Source organism: Hesperophylax consimilis, chromosome 14 (genome assembly GCF_061612785.1).
Source record: "Hesperophylax consimilis isolate HC1 chromosome 14, BYU_Hcon_1.0, whole genome shotgun sequence".
In the NCBI taxonomy this organism is placed as follows: domain Eukaryota; kingdom Metazoa; phylum Arthropoda; class Insecta; order Trichoptera; family Limnephilidae; genus Hesperophylax; species Hesperophylax consimilis.
In genome coordinates this window covers 29715927-29737625 of record NC_142849.1, presented here as the reverse complement: position 1 = coordinate 29737625, position 21699 = coordinate 29715927, and the positions used below count along the sequence as shown (strand labels likewise).

The 21699-nt window shown below is 35.2% G+C and overlaps 1 protein-coding gene across 2 annotated transcripts; it reads left to right on the top strand.

Annotated features, from left to right (window-relative positions):
- The first annotated feature begins 2647 nt into the window (after positions 1-2647).
- On the top strand, positions 2648-20848 carry eIF2Balpha (eukaryotic translation initiation factor 2B subunit alpha). 2 transcript variants are annotated; one of them, XM_089639741.1, is made up of 7 exons: positions 2648-2868; positions 4826-4927; positions 5059-5198; positions 5284-5400; positions 10474-10586; positions 19009-19153; positions 20564-20848. In XM_089639741.1, exons 3-7 carry the CDS (start codon positions 5109-5111, stop codon positions 20837-20839), a joined length of 741 nt encoding a protein of 246 aa, XP_089495867.1. In that variant the 5' UTR covers positions 2648-2868; positions 4826-4927; positions 5059-5108; the 3' UTR covers positions 20840-20848. The 2 variants fall into 2 exon arrangements, with proteins under 2 accessions (XP_089495867.1, XP_089495866.1); XM_089639740.1 differs by lacking the exon at positions 2648-2868 and adding an exon at positions 4557-4734.
- Positions 20849-21699: the final 851 nt, after the last annotated feature.

Sequence of the window (21699 nt, the reverse complement as noted above, 5' to 3'; positions counted from 1 at the left end):
AGTATATTGTCAGGCTGAAGTAAGAGGGGAGGGGAAGGAGATGGTAAAGAGGAAGATTGGAAAGTACCTACCTGGCTATTCAGATCTGGTCACCAAACATGGCTGTAGCCATTTCAACACTGAATGGTGGTCTACCAGGGTGATAATAAGAGTACGTTCCACTCTAAAACGAACTGCAAATATACATTAAATTATTTTTTAATCGTAATAACACTAATTTTATTTTTATTGTCCAAAAATAAAATTAGTGTAACCGAAACTGTGAATTATGAACAGTTAAAAAAGTTAATCAAGTCCCTAAAATTGGATAATTATATATTGTACCCCTAATTTTCTTACACTTACCTACTCAATCTGTAAAAAAATATATATTTTTTAATTGTCTTTAAAAAAAATATTTTTCCCATTTGTGTACCTGATATATTGTACCCTTAATTTTCTTACGCTTACTTAATCTGTAATAAGATATATTATTTTAATTGCCTTTAAAAAACTATTTTTCTAATTTGTGTACCTGATATATTGTACCCTTAATTTCCTCACGCTTACTTAATCTGTAAAAAGATATATTATTTTAATTATCTTTAAAACACACTTTTCGAATTTGTGTACCTATGTTAATATTATGTTGGCATTTATATCATAAGTTTTTTATTATTGTTTAAAAAATCATTAGAACTAAAGTAAATACTCCTCCCATAAACGAGCTCCTGGAGCTCAACTTATGGAGTAGTAGAATAATAACGAAAAAAAATATAAGTCTGCATATTGTTATCATTTGTAATGTTAAATAATTTACAAGTAATAATATATATATATTGATAAAATAAAATCTACCTGCGCACGCCGGGATTCCGCGACCTCCGAATTGCTAGTGGAGAGCCTTACCCCTCGACCACGGAGGAAATTTAACAATGTTATCAGTTATAAGTACAGTGAACAGTGAAGGCAGGGCCGGTCCTATGCGGGCGCAATTGGAGCAGTCCTTCCCGGACGCCGATTATGAAGGCGCCAAGGAGCTGATAAAACTGTATTGAAATTATTTTACTACATTATTATTGGCGTATAAATTTTTCTTGCGCCAGAAGCCGCGTTGGCTCAGAGCCGGCCCTGGCAGAAGGTCACTTTATTTTGTAACTCTGACCCTAGTGGCCACACCGCGCTATTAGCAACCAACAAATACATCATTTAGAAGGTAAACGGACAAACGAAATCAATTGTGACCATAATAATATTTCTGGCCTTTGCTTGAACAACGACTGCTTGATACTTGCTCGCATTTGTCTTGGTCACGCGTTGCATTCTATCGGAGTCAGTGCGGAGATTGTGATGTGTTGTGTAGTTTCACTGTTAATACGCTCAAATTAATGAAGTAATTATTTAAGTAGGTACAAGACACCACTATTAACGTCGGGGAAGTTGGGAAAACATGCACAAGGTAGCTTACTAGGTTCTTAGTTTAGGTAATTTAAATAATGTGTGTGTATCTTTTTAGAATCAAGCGGAACCTTTCGGCAAACACCACTTCATACTTACAAAATCAAACATGGAGGCAAAACTACTTTGAAAAAAATGCATCTTTTACCATCTCCCCCGACGCAAATAGTTGTCTTTTGAAATAATTAAGTTGTTATTTAAATAATTTGTGCAATTCGGAGTGATAATTTACCATTTTTACGTAATTTGTTTGAGCAGAGCGTAGAAAATATGTGGAAAACCTTTTGCTTGGGATGCTGTAGTCAACAAACTGTGATGTTAATTCAAACTTCTGTAAAGGGCCAAAAGAACGATTAAACCGAAAATGAAATTAATTATTTAAATATCTTTTGAGACTTCTAAAAGAACGATTTCTCCATTCAAGAAGGTCAAATAGATTTAACCTTCAAACTAACAATGACTAATAATGATTTTATTTCCATTTTACAGATAAATGCTGCTGAAAAGAAAATCGCGTGGGAAGTGATCACATCGATAAAGTTTACATAGCAAGCAAAGAGTGTTTCCAAATCTTCATTGGATTCTATTAGAATTAAAATGGAACTGATAAATATTTTTGAAATATTAACAATCATTACACTTTTGGTAGTTCTCGTGATAATTTGCTGGATGAAGAGTTGAGCACTCTTCGTAATAAAATGTGCCAGTGCCGGATCTAGAGGGGTGATTTCCTCAGAACGAAACACGAACAACGCTGCCGATTTGGGTTGCATTGCCAACGGATAAAAATAGAACTAAGACATTTGAATTTTTCTTTAGTATATAAAGCTTACTTCGATTGCTCACCGCTAGATACCCTTAATCAAATTAGCACATCAACACTTTTCATACCGACGCCCGGGGAGGCGAATCCGGGGGCGGCAAAATAGACCATTCAACCATGGAATCCAAAGTCGTCCATCACCCGTATGGGCTGACTACGATGCCAAAGACGGACTTTACTCACACTAAACTAAATCAGTTTAAAAAAACATCCACAGACGAGGTTATGAAAATCGCACAAAAACTCAGCTGTTAAACCAGAAACTAAAAAGGCTATACCACTTTTACAAACCCACCTAAAATATTTGCAGAATGTGGATCCAAATAAACGATTGATGGACAGTATGGTGTGATATTAAATTTTCTTCTTCGTTCCTCCCGGCGCTTTAATCCTAGTTTAGTTATTGAACTGCCTCATCCCTTTAATATCTCTTAACAATAAAATAATATTTACCAATAAACAAAATAGTTTTTTGCGGCTTGGAATATCCGAAGAACTCTCTACAGATCGACACAATAATTTTATCTATACGGGCAGCCAAAAGAGGAACTAACGGAACTAATCAGAAGATGATCCAAAATATCTTGAGTGGCCCCTCCACTCCTCAAGTAAGTCCACCAAACTATAAATCTATGTTTAAGCCTTCAGGTTTTTAAATATTTTTACAAACAACTCCCAAGGACATGGTGAATTTTCTTGAAATTTCAGAATGCTTCCGAGATATCTAAAAATTTTTCTAAAATGTGCTACATATTACTTATTTTTGAAGTTGCCATTAAAAGAAATACTATTGTAGAAACTAGATTAAATTTTCATTGAAATATTTGCATTTGAAAAAAACATTGATCTTTCTAAAAAATAAATTTTTAATGTCAAACATAAAATGTTGACAAAAAAACTTACCAGGACATTTTGACTCGAAACGTCCATAATTTTGAAAAAATTCGATATTTATAATACATATTACTTTTGTGTAGGTAATAAGTAGTAAAATTGACACTAAAAAAATATATAAATAATTTTTTTAATTCTCAACTGTCAATGAAAAAATGCCGCCGATTCCTAATCGTGGGCTTTGAAATTTTTTAAAATTTTATCCATGTAATAATCTATAAATTTTTGATAAAAACTGAAAAGAATAATAATTATTTATCTTTCCAATGACGAACATATCACAGATCTACGCATTATAGAAAAAAAAGTTTTTTTAATGACGCCCGGTCAGGTCTGTCCTTCATAGGCTATAATGGAATATATGATTTTGTATATTATGATGTTTGTGGCTAGACTGGCTAGTAATATCCTTCCGAGGCCTGAAGGATTAAAACAAAAAGATTTTTAATCGTGTACCTTCCATGCAATCTGCAATCAATCAATCTACATAAAAAATAATTATTGAAAGAGACAGAAAACCAAGTAATATTACCGAATGATTTGTGTAATATAACTAATTAATTCACAGCGTTACATACAAGTGATTGGAAATATAATAATAAGGGACTCCAGTCCACTTTTAATATATTTTTTAGATTAAATATCAGTAAGTAGGTATATATTGTAGTAATATCTGTATTAATGTACATATTTAAAAAAGTTAGTTTTCATATTTAAATAATTTTCAAAGCCCCCAAAACGCACAAAATCTATGGCGTGTCGGATATGACGTCACGAGGAACGAATTTGTAGTTCGACAGGTCAGTAGTCAGTGATGATGACCAATGGCAGAATCAATTTAGAATTATAATTAAATTATTTGTTTTAAATCTAATTAATTGTTAATTTGAGTAATTCATTGAAAAAATTGTAAAGTTTCGACTTTTCGTTACTATTATTATTGCATTGTACCAAAGTGTAAAACCACACGCATTTGAGCAATCGATAAAAATATTTCCTTGTAATTGAATACCTCGAAATGTCTTGAAATAATAATAATATTTTTATAAAATCGATAAAATTAAAAATGGAAACGTTCGTTCACAATCTTAAATCTCCGAAGGTTTTTTACCGATTCCTTTGAAATTTTGATACACCTTTGAATTCGGATACGCTTGTGTAATAATAATAAGCGTATTTTTGTACGTGTAACCTATCACCTGTGACAAGTTAAAAACATTTTTTTAAAAACAGCGCCATCTGTTGAACGTAAAAGCAACATGCGCTATTGAATATCTATCTGCACAGATAGACAGATCCACAGCAACGCGTGGCGGGGTACAGCTAGTTTCAGAAATAAAATACACCTACCTAAAAGACTTTCATTTTTTATGCTGGAAACCCAAAATAGGCCAAATCTAAAATGTCTAAAATCATGACATGGCAACATTATAATCAGATCATCTGTCATTGTGGCATGTCAAATAATTTTACCTAACATATGATTTTGTATGTTACCGACTACCGTATTATTTATCTATTGTAAAGAGTCGAAATAAAATAAAATAAACTTCAAATATAATCAAAAATGGAGCAGAAAGGTAAGAGCTCAAGATGGCGTCATATGTTTGTTTATGATGAAATATTCTATAACCTCAATTATTTGACACTTGGAAACTTTTATTTTTTCAGAAATTAAGCATTATTTTCTGAAAATCCTAAAAGAGGAAAAGGACGTGTCCGCCGGAGTTGCAGCAATTAGAACACTTCTAAAAGTATTGGAAAATTACAAGGGTAAATAATACAATCTGCAATTTTGAAATTTAACATAAACATCCACCCAAAAACTGATTTCCACCCTTACGTATGTCGTAACATAAAATGTGTTTGGTTATTTATTAAATATTTACCAATCTTTTTTATAGCCGCAACCGTTCAAGAATTAGACACAAACTTACAAAAAGCCATCGATGTGATGAGAAACACAGACCAACCTATCACAGCCGTTTCTTCTGGATGTGAATTATTTCTAAGGTTCATTACACTGGCCAAATTGGACACTGAGGTGAGAAATTATCAATTTTTTTTCATGTTATCGTTTATTAGCTTGACAATAGTTTAATGCTGTGTTATGTTCCCTCTTTTTCCAGTCCTTTGAAGAATGCAAACAAATTATGTTGGAACGCGGGAAAGTATTTTTGAACCGCCTTTTGGAAACTAGGGGAAAAGTTGCAAGGCAAGCTCAACCCTTCATATGCGATGGTTGCGTAAGTACTATATAATTTTTTTTTTATGTGTTTAGACGTTCAAAGTAGGTACACTGTGAAATTCAAAGGTGTTCTTCTTTTTATTTTGTGCTAAACAAGAAAAGTTGGTTATGATGGGTGACTTTATTGGGGGAATAAAGGAAAAATAGGTAGGGAAACAAGCGCATTTGGGGGAATTTGAGGTATTTTAAAGAAGAGGTATTAAAGACAGTATTATGCTCATTATTTTATCAAAAATAATATAGCTATAAATAATACTAGACAAAGTCTCTAGCACTGCCCGGGCTTTTCGAAACCAGAAGCGGACAGTAATTTTCCTCATATTTTTAAGGTCAATTTTTAAAAGGCTTAATTTGCAAAAAAATTATAAATAGCACTTAGTTACAAGTTAATTACTACAAGAAATAACGGTAAATTTTGGATAGGGCCTGACACGCTTATTACGAATAATTTTTAGAAAAAAACTTTATATTCGCCTTAATTACAATAAAAGAAAACTTTTTGCATTTCGGGCGGCGGAAAATTATGCATTTTGATTTTCAATTGCGTAAAACCAAAATTCACTCCGCGAATCGATGTGGCGACATTAGGAACGCACTGTTATGTTGGTATCACTGATGCATTAACAAGAGCTAAATACGACCGTTGCTATCTTCGTGGGATACCTAGGTTTGTGTAACATGGTTTGTGATACAAAGGAAAGTGCCCCTTAATAACGCCTGCTCGCGTCAAGGCAAGAAAAACATCCCAGTTTTCAACTAGTTTACCGGCTACGCTAGGTTTGTGTAACATGGTTTGTGATACAAATCCATTTGTCTTCCACGAAGTTAGCCATAGTCGTATCTACGCAATGTATCAGGGATACCAACATAACAGTGACGTACCTAATGGCAGCTGATTGCCGCCGCATCGATTCGCGAAGTGAATTTTGGTTAACGCAATTGAAAATTTAAATTCATAATTTTCCGCCGCCCGAAATGCAAAAAGTTTTCTTTTATAGTAATTAAGGCGAATATAAAGTTTTTTTCTAAAAAATATTCGTAATAAGCGTGTCAGGCCCTATCCAAAAATTACCGAAATAACTATTTATGTTGTGGGAGATGGTAAAAGATGCATTAAAGTTCCATTTTTTCCATCAAAGTTATGTTTGAAGGTTAGGAAATACGCGTATTTACTAAAATAACCCAAACTAACATCTTAAAAACCTATTTTGTGCTATTTTATAGTTGTCTCCATTAGAGGTGGGTGAGTTCTGCATTTTTCCGGAGGCATCCGAGGACTGCTTCCTTTTAAAAGAACTCGAGTTCTTGGAGTGGGTCCCGGGTCCGAGTTCTTGGGTGCGGACTGGGTACTGGGCGACTACCGGGACGCACGGGTCCGGCCAAGGACTCGGCACTCGGACTCGGATAGAACCCGCGAAAGAACTCGGACCCGTAGCAGGACAAGGACCCGCACAAGAACTCGGACCCACACGAGAACACGGAGTCAATCCCGTCACCCATCGCACCCGAGTCGCGAGTTGTGCAGTTTACATTTTGGCGAAGTTCAACGAAATCCATTCGTGTCTTGTCGTGTTCCAGCTGATTGGGCTACGGCTAATGCGAGGCCGTAACGGATGTAGTATTAGGTTCCAAGTTCCAGATGATAATTTTAGCACACGCGTAAGCAGTAATAAATCAAATGTAGTAACATAAATTTCGGTTGTCGTTGAGAATTTGTCGTTTTCATAATCTCTGTCCATCGATATAGATAAAGGTACTTGGTCGAAGCCTCTATCAAATGAAACTCAGTAAAGGCGAGATGTTTTAAAAACAAAGTCAGGAAGTAGTTAGGTACAGCATTGAACTATTAAAATTTTAACAATTAACAACATGTTTTAATATCTATTTATTCTAGTCCATTTTTTTTTACTTTTACAATACATACACACTTTGTTCAATATATTATTGTAGGATTTGTGTATATTATATACTTGATTTGTATATTTTTCCTTTTGTATTCTTTTCCGTTGTAGTTATTAACAGTGACAACAAAAAATACAATATTTACAATGAAGTGTTATGGATATTATAAATAATAGGCAAGATGCTTTTTAGTGGCTTGTGTTTTTTAGAAGATAAATAAAAACATCCACTGGAGCGCTTTTCGTCAAATTTTTGCAAGTATTGCAATATCTTAGTAGCACCTCTAGGTACATCCTAGAGTACTTAGTGAGTCTAAAAATATTGGAAAAATGGTAAAATCTAGGTGAATTCATTGGCTATAAGCCGCAATAATCATTTCTTATTGTTTCAATACTAATATTTTGAGGAATGCTGTTAATTGTATCGAATGGCAGAATTGATTGCTGAAACAGAATTGATTGATAAAACTATCGACAATACTAGGGTAAGAATCAATTTTTTTTAAAGTGAAAACCCCAGTCACAGCCTAATTTTTATACACCTAATTAAATTAAATATTACTTAACTTATTTTTTTTTACATCACTCAAATAATTTATTGCTATTATTGATTTATTAGTACATGTCAGTCGATATTATTATTTGACTAATTAGCTCATCGGTTTAGAAAAGCAACTCATAACCCCAAATAACTCCAATAAGTACTAGATATTAAACAATAAACAAAACATCCACTTACTGTAAAGCAGGTAAACAGAAGATGTCTTCACCACCGGGTCAATCCGCACCAAATCATCCAGGCCATGTCACCCACCATCTCAGATTTTGATGAAACTTTAAATTTTTAATCCTTCCATATAGATAAGAAAATATACCAAATTTTACCTTCCTACCTCAACTCGTTTTTTTTTTATGGGCAGTTGAAGTTTGGGCAAAATAAGCGTTTTTACATATTCCGAGCACTCCGGAAGAGCTTGTACCTTCAATGAAAAAAAATTGTATCTTTGTCATTTATAGTGCAAATGCAATGAAAATTTTCAATATTATCAAGAAAACTATGCTGATTGCAGAAAAAAATAAATAAACCCTTTACATTTATCTACTTGACTTTAAAAAATTACCAAAAGTAATTTTTTAAGTAATTTTTGGGACGGAAAAGGTACTTTACAAAAAAGCAATATCTCGGGAAGGTACAGTGTTAATGAAGTAATTTTTTTTTTATTCATATCTACAAATAGCATAGAATCACATACAAAAATAAAATTCATGGCATTTTACTTGCTTCAATAAATAAAATCCATTTTAAACTTTTTTCAAACTTTTTGTAATTTTTTTTTTATTCTTATCTACAATAAACATAGTACAACCTAAAAAAATAAAACTCCTGGTATTTTGTGTGCTTCACAGTGTAGAAACGTTTTTAAAATGAGAAATCTTAATCATACAGAATTGTTCCAAGTTTTTTAAAATCTAGATACTGTATTTGCAAATAAAAAAAGTCAAACTTATTCGGTCCTTTACAACATGCTGGTAAGCTTGCAATGTAAGCTTAAGGCACCAACAAAATAATGTACCTTGTTCCTTACCCTGAATGCATACACCATAGCAATATTTTATAACAAGATCAACTTTTTAACTCTTTTCAATACAAAGTTAACTCTTTAAAAAACAAATACAATAAAAATAAAACAATATTATTGTAATGTACTTTCATTTAACCTAATCCTACATTGCCTGTTTTAGTTTTATTGTATTTGTTTTTTAAAGAGTTAACTTTGTATTGAAAAGAGTTAAAAAGTTGATCTTGTTATAAAATATTGCTATGGTGTATGCATTCAGGGTAAGGAACAAGGTACATTATTTTGTTGGTGCCTTAAGCTTACATTGCAAGCTTACCAGCATGTTGTAAAGGACCGAATAAGTTTGACTTTTTTTATTTGCAAATACAGTATCTAGATTTTAAAAAACTTGGAACAATTCTGTATGATTAAGATTTCTCATTTTAAAAACGTTTCTACACTGTGAAGCACATAAAATACCAGGAGTTTTATTTTTTTAGGTTGTACTATGTTTATTGTAGATAAGAATAAAAAAAAATTACAAAAAGTTTGAAAAAAGTTTAAAATGGATTTTATTTATTGAAGCAAGTAAAATGCCATGAATTTTATTTTTGTATGTGTTTCTATGCTATTTGTAGATATGAATAAAAAAAAAAATTACTTCATTAACACTGTACCTTCCCGAGATATTGCTTTTTTGTAAAGTACCTTTTCCGTCCCAAAAATTACTTAAAAAATTACTTTTGGTAATTTTTTAAAGTCAAGTAGATAAATGTAAAGGGTTTATTTATTTTTTTCTGCAATCAGCATAGTTTTCTTGATAATATTGAAAATTTTCATTGCATTTGCACTATAAATGACAAAGATACAATTTTTTTTCATTGAAGGTACAAGCTCTTCCGGAGTGCTCGGAATATGTAAAAACGCTTATTTTGCCCAAACTTCAACTGCCCATAAAAAAAAAACGAGTTGAGGTAGGAAGGTAAAATTTGGTATATTTTCTTATCTATATGGAAGGATTAAAAATTTAAAGTTTCATCAAAATCTGAGATGGTGGGTGACAAATCCAAAATTTTCTGGATGATTTGGTGCGGATTGACCCCACCAGAACTTACCACTCACTGCAGGACTCGCGAGGCCGGTGGTGGAGGGAGGCATTCGGGTTCGAGACCCCGAGTCCGAGTTTTCTGGGAGTTGTTGATTAGAGGCATTCGGGTCCGAGTCCAAGTCCTTAGAGGCATTCTCGGGTCCGGGTTCTCTGGGAGTCGTTGATTGGAGGCATTCGGGTCCGAGTCCCAGACCGAGTTCTCTGGGAGTGGTTGATTACGAAAAGGAGTGGGAGTAGGACCCGCTTCCCGCAAAGGACTCGGGCTCAAGGACTCAATCCGGCTGAACCTACACATCGCTAGTCTCCATTAGATATTTAAGTTGAAATCAAGCTATCTGTTTTTAGAGAGCCTTTGCATGCAGCGGAATTCGACAAGTTTACCCAAAATTTTTCCAATATCGTAATAAAACTGTTAGGCCAAGCCGCACACCATCGACACTTTTTATATATAAATGATAGAATATTGATATAGATCACAGTTTTAATTTGTTTTTTTTTTTCAGAAAATACTCACGCACTCTAAATCAAGAGTGGTTCTACAGACCATGTTAGAGGCTGCTAAAAACCAGAAAAGATTTGAAGTGTACGTGACCAGATCTTCTCCTGATAATTCCGGGTACAGTGCAGCAGTTTATTTAAAAAAATTCCCAAGATTTTTATGATATTTATTTATTTATTGCATCTCACTATACATAAAACACTTTTTTTTCACATAAAAATCAACCTCACCAGGACTGAGCCTGTATCGAGGTTAACAATTTACATTATAGTGAAGCAAACATAAGTTTAATCACAAACATAAAGTAACTCTACATACAAACACAAAATATTTCAAAATTAAAGAAAAAATAAGTATTGGATGTGTTACCAGATGGGTAATTTGACAGTATATTGTAACAATATTTGAACCATAACTAATCATTAATCATTATTCAAAAGAAGAAGCAAAATAGATAATAAAGACGGATAGGGTGACATTCAGTTTTTAGTAAATGGGACTTATATAAAATCTTACACATAGAGACATAGAGACTTGTAGAGAATTAGTAAGCTAGGGGTAAGTAAGGTTCGGGTATTTCACATAAATTCAAATGTAACATTGTGATCAAATGGCCAATCAGCGCCATTTTGTTTTCTTTTACATTTGAAAGGTCCCTGTCAATCTTTGAAATCTCTTTTCAGCTTTTGAACAATTTGTGATCAGCAGAAAACCACAACTGTTATGTTGTTATGCTTGTCAGCTGATAGAAACCTGAATCGTACTTAGAATCGGCGTTTAAGGAGGACCTTTCAAATGTAAAAAAAACAAAATGACGTTAATTGGCCATTTGATGACAGCGTTAAATTTCAATTTATGCAAAAAACGCCAACCTTAGTATCTTGCTTGTGTCACCCATCCATCCGAAAGTATACTTATAATGCCTGTCAATATATGTAACTAGGCTGAAAAGTAATGCACACATGTTTGTAGAGCGCGAACGAAATGACCTTCCAAAGCGCACCAGGTGGCATGTGGAAATAACATTCCCCTTCAATACCCATGTGCAGGTTTGAGGTTGTTGGATTCATTCAGTGTATTTCGAGAAGCAGAAGTATGGAGACGTGTTCTAGTTCTATGTCAACGCGTGCTGTTTTAGAATTTTTAACCTGCTGAAAAAGGGACTCCTATTGAGATTCATCATCGTTTAAAGGCTGTTTATGGTGAAGATGCTGTTGATAGGTCTACTGGAAATCGATGGGTGATAAAATTTCGTGGTTGCGAGCCTGACAAAGCTATAATTATTGATGAAACAAGAAAAGACAAAGCACTGAATATTGACATTCGTCTTCTCCTCAGGCGAAAAAGTTTTTGGGATGCTCACCTAGTTTATGTGACCGATTATCTGGAATGAAGGACAACAGTAAATTCTTCTCGGTACATACAGACTCTAAAACACCTCCCACATCGAGTTTGTGGTGTTAGAGGCAGCCTGGCGCTAATTATCTTGCAACACGACAACGCTCGTCCACTCACCTTACGCGCAGCTGAAGAGGCTCTGCGAAACCCGAAGTTCGAACTGATTCCACACCCTCCTTATTCCTCCGCTCTTGCGCCTTGCAATTTTTATTTTTTTTTCTACTCAAAAGAGACCTCAAGGTAATCATTACACCTCGGACGATAAGGTGAAGGTCAAGTCCTGAATTCGAGAAAATTCTGAAGAATTTTTCAGTGATGGAATGTTATAACTTGGTATACTTTGGGAGAAATGTGTTAGCCTTAACAGTGACTATGTTGAAAAATAAATATATGATTTTGAAACTTAAGAATTATAATTTAATGTACTTTTTGCCCGATCTTGCTATTTGTTTTTGTTTACGCTCTACAAGCATGGGTGCATTAGTTTTCAGCTTGCCCTCGTATTCTGTTTCAAAGACATTATAATGATATATTGAAGCAATTTTAAACATTTTTCCACAAACACTTATCTTATTTATTTACCGTTATCAGCTCATTTATATATTTATTTATTTCTATAGATACATTACAGTGTCTACCAAATATTTACATTTGTATATAATACATAAATTTAGAACTGTTGTTAATATGGTGTTTTATGCTGGGTGTGAGGTAGGTTTGAGTAGGTGACACTGTGGTGGGTAATGTTATATGTTTCGTGAACACCTCACTGGGAGAACCTGTGCTGAGGTGTTTACGTGGTTATGATTAAATGGTACATGTATTTATGTGTATTGGTTAAATTTTCTTATATAAGTGTAAGTTGGGATTTTAAATTATTATTTTTTTAAATGGTTATTGTACATTGTTATTTAAAGAAAAAGGAAAAAAATATTTATTTATATGCACATATATACATACACCCATGTATACAAACATAAATACACATATATGCATGCATACACACATATAAGTAAACACATACATACATACATACATACACATTCATCCATGATTATGTTTGGTTTGGTGTTATAATGTTTTGTATAAAATGGATATCTTGTTTTTTGATCCAGGCTGTGATCAGTTTTTTGTGAATGTTTGTGTATGTATTTCCCATTAGTAGTAGTTTCAGAGTGGTGGGCATACAATTAAAAAGTTTTGTAGTGTAATACTGGAAGTGTCTTTGTCCTTGTGTGGTGTATGTTATCGGTATGTTCAGGGTATTGTTTGTTGTCGACCTTGTTTTTATTGTTGTTTGAGGTGGCATTGGAATGTGTAGTTTCTGTTGGAGGAAATTTAGTAGTGCAGATTTGGCATAAATTGTCTTATTGACATGACGTCTAATGTTTTGAAAATTTCGCTTGAATTTGTGTAGAATGGTACTTGCATTACAGCCATCTTCCGACTGGTACAATTATTCAACAATTATTACTATGATTTATATACACAACATTTAGAGGAGGGGGTGTATAGTTTATACCACCCCCTCCTGAAGATGGCTATAATAAGATAAAAAAAATCATTGCAACAATAACATTTGGCTGTCATCAGTTGTTTTGTTTTGCTCTATCTAAAATTAATTTTTTACCGTTCTTTTTTGTTTTCTGGCAAAAAAAAAAGTGTAGTGTGTTGTGCCTTGAGGTTTCTTCTCCCTCCTGATCTTCCAGGAGTCACTTTTCGCTGCTGATTTCCAGATATTTATAAACTTTTTTACTTCTGTCATTTTTCATACTATTATTGTAGTTGTTTACTGTTGTGAATAATGGAGGAAGATTTCCCTCCTGGACCCCCTACAAAGCCCCCAGATCCCTCTCCAGACCCCCCAGACGGGGAAAATGTAGAAATTTCTGACAGTGATTCTGTCATCTTGACTTCTACCAAAAAAAGGAAATTTACTCCTTCTTCCCCAATAAAACTTGACTCGCCATCGACTTCACTGTCCCCACCAGCACTTTCTCAACTTCCTCCAACAAACTTTTATGCTCCTCATTCCCGTGGCCCATTCATAGCATACGCCCAAAAAACTGAGCAAGGAAAAACCATCCACCCTCTTGAATTTGGCAAATTCCTATCAAATAGCAAGAATCTTTCAATCAAACCTGGAGGTGTAAAAGCCGTGGGTCGCTTCCGAATCTCCGTCGAATTCCTCTCAGGGCCAGCTGCCAACAGTTTCATCAAAAATATCTTCATTTCATCTAATTCAAAGTTCAAGGCATATATCCCTACTTTCAATGTCACTCGCATGGGCCTGGTCAGAGGTATCTCGACCGACCTGTCCATCGAAGAAATTCTGTCTTCACTTTCAACCCCCCAACACATTGGCAATCCCATAAAAGCCAGGAGGCTAAATTACAAGGACTCCTCTGAGGGTATAATTACCTGGAAGCCCTCCCAATCTGTTGTTATCACCTTTGAAGGTCAATCTCTTCCCTCCCATATATATTTATTCTTCAACTCATTACCAGTTGAAATGTATACATATCCCACCACTCAATGTTTCAATTGCTGCCGTTTTGGTCATACCAAAGCTGCATGCAGATCTCAACCCAGATGTTTTAAATGTGGAGAAAACCACGCAGCTGACCAATGTCCTTCTTCCTCCTCACCTAAATGTTTTAACTGCTCAGGCTCACATACAGCTATCAACACATCTTGCCCAGAACAATCTCGCCAAAAAAATATTAAAATTTCTATGGCCTCTCAGAACTTGTCTTTTCTGCAGGCTTCTAAATTATTCCCGCCTGTCAAAAAATCATTTGCTGAGGCTTTATCCAGCAACTCCTCATCCAACCCTCTTCCCTCCACTACAACAACTTCTTCTCGTTCAACTAAATTCACATACAAAAACGCTATCTCTAAACCGGCTCCTGGATACGATCAGCAACAACACAACTCACTGCTCTTAAATCCCAATGGTTCACCTCTTTCAAATGCCACAAATGGGTGTGCAAATAATTATAATCCGTCCTCAATGAACTCTCTTAAACTTTCTGAAAAACTCTCCCAAGACAATTCTTCATTTATCCAAACTCTTATTATTCTTCTAATTGACCTTATTTCTTCTCAAACTAATCTACCGTCCAACGCTGCTACTATTATTTCCACATTAAAATAATTTATTCAAAATGGCTCTTCAGGATGTCAGAATACTTCAGTGGAATAGCCGAAGTGCTATTTCTAACAAATCTGATCTCCTTAACCTATTAAATTCCAACTTTATTTCTTTGGCTGCTATCTCGGAGACTTGGTTTACTCCATCCACCCACTTTAATGTGGGAGGGTATTCCTGTCTCCGCGACGATCGCCCGGAAGGTTCGGGCGGCGGTGCTGCCCTTTTTATGAAAAAATCCATATCATTTTCCCCAATAAATAATATCAAACCCCCCAATGCTGACTTCCAAATGGTTGCAGCTAAAATAAAGGACACATCCTTTATTTCAGTCTATCTTCCCCCAACAGCCCACTTCAATAAACAAACTTGGTTGCAAATTGTAAGTCAACTAAGCCCTCCTTTCTTTATATTAGGCGATTTTAATGCCCATTCCCCCGTCTGGGGTTCTGCTTTCTCCGACCGAGATGGTCGAAGTGTGATGGATTTCCTAGATCAATCCAACCTTTTCCTTTTGAATGACGGATCTCCTACTAGGATCTCACGCCCCAGCACAAACCCCAGTGCAGTGGATCTCTCGATATGTTCTACTAGTCTGGCTTCTCTCTCCTCGTGGGTGGTGTCCCCCGACCCTTGCTCCAGTGATCATTTCCCGATCATCATTACTTATCAAACTTCTTTCCAATCGGACAAGTCTCATATTTCGACAAAGATTAAAACGAAACACACCAAATGGGATGAATTTAACTCTCATATGGACAAGTTCCTACTAAATTCACCCGCCACCGATATATTTTCCGTCAAAGATGATTATAATAACTTCAAATCAATGCTCATAACTGCAATAAATAAATCAAATCCTCCCCCTAAAACTAAATCTCTCAAAAAACTCCCTCCAACTCCCTGGTGGGATGAGGAATGTTCCAAAGTAGTAAGAATTCGGAGAGCTAAATCTCTTTCCTATCGTTACAATATGACTATGGAGAACTATCTTATATACAAAAACGCTGAATCCAATGCCAAAAGGGTATTGAGGTCAAAAAAAAGATCCGGGTGGTACAACTTTTGCAGTTCAGTATCTCCGAACACTCCAATTTCGGAAGTTTGGTCTATGATCCGAAGATTTCGATCCTCCTTCAGTTCACCATCTCCTCGAGCGTCCCATTCTAAATGGATAGATGAATTCTTGGACAAAATTGCCCCCCCTTCTGTTCCTAACTTAGATGAAATAACGCCCATCTATAATACTCCCATGTCTAATCATTGGCTAGACTCTCCATTCACCTTAATTGAGCTAAAAAATGGTTTATCAACAGTCAAGGACTCATCTCCAGGCAGAGATGGTATACCTTACAGCATAATCAAAAATAGTAATGATAATGTTCTAAACCACTTCTTAAGCATCTTAAATAAAATCTTCCAGACTGGTATAATGCCTGATGACTGGAGTTCTCAAATAATCATCCCTATTTTAAAAACAAACAAATCTCCAAATTTTGGATCCAACTACAGGCCAATCGCTCTTTCATCCACCCTCAGTAAACTTTATGAAAAATTAATTAAAAACCGATTAGAATTTTTTGTCGAGAGTAAACAGCTTCTCTCTCCATCTCAATTTGGATTTAGGAAAAAAAAATCCACTCAGGATAACCTTGCCATCATCAGCACTGATATTAATTTATCAATTTCTAAACAGGAAGTTTGTCTTGCCGTCTTTATAGATATAGAAGGCGCCTTTGACAATGTTTCCATCCCAATCCTGAAAAAAAAACTTCTAGGCCTTGGCCTTCCCCCCATGTTTGTCCAATCAATTATTAATCTATTTCTAGATAGAAAAATTTTCATTGAACTTCCAGATATTTCTCCTCAAAGTAGGTCTATTTGGAAGGGTTTACCACAAGGCGATGTATTGTCCCCCTTACTGTATAATATATACACATATGATATGCATGTCACTATTCCCCCACAAATAAAAATTATCGAGTTCGCAGATGACATAGCTTTCTTCTTATCATCCAAAATCATCCCTCTTGCCGTCAAATATCTTAACGAAGCCATGAATGCCCTTTGCACATGGCTCACGTTACATGGTCTTGAACTTTCAATCCAAAAGACTCAGTGTGTCACCTTCTCAAACCGCCATAAAAACCCCCCCGTTCAAATTTTATTTAAAAATTCTCCAATCTCCAACGCTTCTGAAGTAAAATTTTTGGGAGTAACATTTGATAGGAAACTTAAATGATCTTCCCATATTAATAATTTAGTTACTAAATGCGAAAAAAATTTAAATATCATCAGATCATTATCTGGCGTTTGGTGGGGAGCTCACCCTACTTGCATTAAGTTGCTTTACAATGCACTTATTCGAAGCCATCTCGACTATGCCTGCCCACTTTTTAGTACTGCCTCAAAAAATGTACTTAATAAATTAGACAAAATTCAATCTAAATCTTTGCGAATAATAACTGGAGCGATGCAATCGTCACCCATCAATTCCCTTCAAGTAGAATGTTCTGATCCTCCTCTTTATTTAAGGCGTCAACTATTTGCTGACAAATTTGTTCTTAAATGTTTAAATTCTAAATGTCATCAGGTTATCCCCAGCGTCTCGTTGTTCATTGACTCAAACCATTCATCTACAATCAGAGCTTCAACTAAACCTATTCCTGACATCTGTAAAAATTTTAAGTCTCTCTCAGAGCTCCACATCATCCAAAATGATCTACTTCCCTTATACAAACTAAAATATAGTCACGTCACCCTATCCCCAACAATATTAGAAGGGATCGGAATCTTTAAAAGTCATTCCAATCTCCCGGCCCGAACTGTCAATAATATGTTCAATGACATTATTTTATCTAAATGGCCCAACTTTTCTCTTTTATTTACTGATGGATCCAAATCTCCCGACTCTCCTAACTGTGGTATAGGTATTAACGTTTACCACAATAATTCTAATGATAGAATATTTCATTCAATTTCAAATCAATTTTCAATATTTTCAGCTGAGTGCATTGCAATAATAGAATCTCTCAAATATATAATCAAAAATAATTTTGAACATTCCCTCGTTCTCTCTGACTCTCTCAGTTCCCTCCAAAAACTTAAATCCAGTCCTCTTCTTCATCCTGATGATCATTTTGTATGCCTTATTCGAGTGATGATAGCATCCATTCAAAGCTCTGGTAAATCTGTAACTCTGATTTGGATTCCTGGACATGTTGGTATCATGGGTAATGATATTGCGGATGCCTTGGCAAAACAAGGAGCGTCCAACCCTGTTGTTACCCTCGTAAACCACATTCCCTTATCTGACATTTTTTCCATCATCAAAGAAAGATCCCGCAATGTTTGGTCAGAGTATTGGCACATTGCTAGTCAATCCAAGGGAGCCTGCTATGCCTCAATACAAAGGACTATACCATCAAAACCGTGGTTTCAGCAATTCCCTCATTTTTCCAAAAAAGAAATTTCTTCACTCATTCGAATGAGGATCGGTCATTGTTCCGTTCCTTCCCATCTTTTTAAAATTCACGTCCTTGACTCCCCAGATTGTACATTCTGTGGTCTAGAAGTGGGAACTTTAGATCACATATTTTTTGGTTGTCCCTCTCTAAACAAATATCCTCTCTTCTATCAAGCCTTAACTAAAATTGCCTCCCCTCCATTCAACATTTCATCTCTTTTAAGTCTGAACTCGACTCCAATTTTCATTATAATTTTGAAATTTGCCTATTTAAATAAAATTAATATTTAAATTCACCTTTCAATACACCTTTCTCAATAATTTTAAATGATGGCCAAGAACACCCTTGAAGGGTGAAAGCCAGAAATAATGGAAAAAAAAAAAAAGATAAAAAAATAAAATAATTGAAAAATAGTATAAAATTGTTGTTTTGTCATTATAATGGAATTCCACCACGAATTGTCAGTATCAAAAATATAAATGTTTAAAGACATTGACTAATATTGATGTGTTTAACTTTGCAGGGAAGAAATGTGCAGGCTGCTGACTGCAGGAGGGGTGGGATGCACTTTGGTTCTGGATGCGTCCATTGGCTATGTGATGGAGCAGGTGGACATTGTGATGATTGGGGCCGAAGGAGTTGTTGAGAGCGGCGGTATTATTAATAAGGTCGGTGTTTTTGTTTTATTAAATACTAACTGGATTCCCTTACAAAGTTTTTCGAAACCAGACATAGACAGTAAGGTCGTGTGTGCAAAATTTCGTCAGTCTCGGAATAAAACACGCAGGCTATCATTAGGCATCTGGATTATGGAGGTTCATTATTTTAAAGCACTATTCAGAATCTTTCTTAACCCCTCCGAAAATCGCCATGTAAGCACTTTAACTGTCTTTAACGAAATGACATTTTACGAAAACTTTTTGTTATTACCGCTTCACAATTAAAGCTCTATAAATGAAACATTTCTGAACGTAGCCGAATAGTAAAAACTGTTTTAGAAAAGTTACAAAATAAGCTTTCAAATTATTATATTACAAATAAATATTAGCATTTTTAAATATTAAAATTTAGAACGCAAACATTAAAAATAGGTTAAAAATGACTCACGTCATGTTTTTAGGTGAAAATGGTACTAAAATCACAGATTATGTAAACAAAAATATTTATTCTATTGTATATATGTGTAATAAACACTTTTATCACCTCATTTTTTTATCATTTCATATAAAAATATTTTATAAAAATTTAATATGTGAAGCGCGCGGCGCTACCGGCAGACATTTTGCGCGGATAAAAATTTTGTGTCAATTATGCGACTGTCAGCAGATTCCTGTTTTGTATTTCCATAGACAACTTGGTAGTGATGTGTAGCTTGATCTATAATCGACCTTTTAGTTTTTGTTTGAGGGATGTAACTAAAATAATAACGGAGTAAGAACGATTTCTATGGAGAGACACGCGTTGACGTGTAAACACGCTTATTGTACTTGACTGCTGTCGTATTTTTAACGCATATATCTGCTTACGTTGCTGAGGGGTTAAAGTAGGCATGTCTATAAGAAAGAATAAAATGTTTTTTTTTTACATTAGCTCCGTACAGGATGCCCTGAGGAAAATAATTTCCCTCATGGCCTATGTTATATTTGGGAATGCTATGTGGAGGGTCTTTTTTAAGGAAATAAAGAAGAGGAAGAAAATCTGGGGGTCAGTGTGTCCAGGGATGATGGGCGTATGAATCCATTTTTTCCACTGCGAATCACATGCTGTGCGATGAGTCGATAGAGTATCTGTTCTCCATCAGGATGAATGTAGAAGATGAGATTTTAGGTTGTTTGAGTATATGGAGCGGATGGAAAGAAAAAGAGTGTCAAGAGAATATGAAGCGCAAAGTGAGAGGAAGAAAAAGCTATAATGTCAAGTGAAAGCGAATAAAGTTTGGACTGTGTGCTAAGACATACAAAGTTGTATGACACAGTAGTTAGTTTACAAATGTCTCTTCAGGATGACTACTAAGCCAGCCACTTTTAAGTAAGTTTATTAAACTAATTGTGCTATTTATGTATCTGTTTGATTTTCAGATAGGAACGTACACAACTGCAATGTGTGCAAAGGAGCTTAAGAAGCCAGTCTACGTGCTGACCGAGAGCTTCAAATTTGCCAGACTTTACCCCCTGAACCAGAGGGACTTGCCCAATGAGTTCAAGTACTTGTCCAGCACTCTTCAGAGGGACCTGGCCAAGGAACACCCTCTGGTGGACTATACTCCTCCGTCCTACATCACCCTGCTGTTCACCGATCTAGGAATACTCACCCCATCTGCCGTCAGCGACGAACTTATCAAACTATACCTGTAATCGGTATTAATGACAATAAATTATTTTATAAATTTTATTGCTGTTCTCATTTCATCATCTTCTCCTTGTCCTGTTCAAGTGTGGGACCATCGCCAGTCCTGCGCTACTTCAGGCCCTGACCGCTTCCACTCCTGCTGTTTCCCTCCAGTTTCTCGGGCCAAACGACTTAATGTTGCCCTTCACAACGTAGATTACCCCATAGACATCCAAATTGATAGACTAGCAAAACAGGGAAAGGGGAACAAACCGAGTGTGCGGAGGGGGCTTGACCGTCTCCCTCTATGTAATTTGACAGTAAATTAATCTGTAATATCTGATATCTGCAAAAATTAAATCTGCCTATGAATTACTAGTCCTTTTTACAATGGCGCGCAAATTGCTGGCTGCATAAAAAACTTGACTCCAAATTCCAAATCGGACAAAATTTAAAGTGACCCACGGAAGGTATATTCAATAGCTTCTTATTTGGACGCTAGATGGCACTGAATCTGCACGAATATTAAAACTAAGTTAATAATTGTGTAGTTTGTAAAATCCTTTTTATATATTAATACTTTTGCAGTATATTTTTGGGAGGTCATAGACTAAATGACCCTCATAGAAGAGCCGCCACTGGTCTATAGGATACCCAAATTTCAAGTCTCCAAACATTCCTTCGTCCTGAAGCTATTGCAAGTTCACGCCGTCACATCATTTGTGTCACTAAAATGTTTTCAGTTAGCATGTACCAACATTACGCAAGCCTTTGTATTGATTTTAATTGACTAACTGCTGGAGTTGAACCAGGGTGATACTATCAGTATCATCAACTCTGTACTGCGGAAATATAAATAAATGACAGCGCTGACTGATTTGTTAAA

Excerpts from the sequence above, each read along its gene's own strand:
- eIF2Balpha (XM_089639740.1), top strand. Across the intron at positions 4,928-5,058 it reads AGTATTGGAAAATTACAAGG|CCGCAACCGTTCAAGAATTA; the intron begins GTAAATAATACA and ends TCTTTTTTATAG. Across the intron at positions 19,154-20,563 it reads GCGGCGGTATTATTAATAAG|ATAGGAACGTACACAACTGC; the intron begins GTCGGTGTTTTT and ends TTTGATTTTCAG.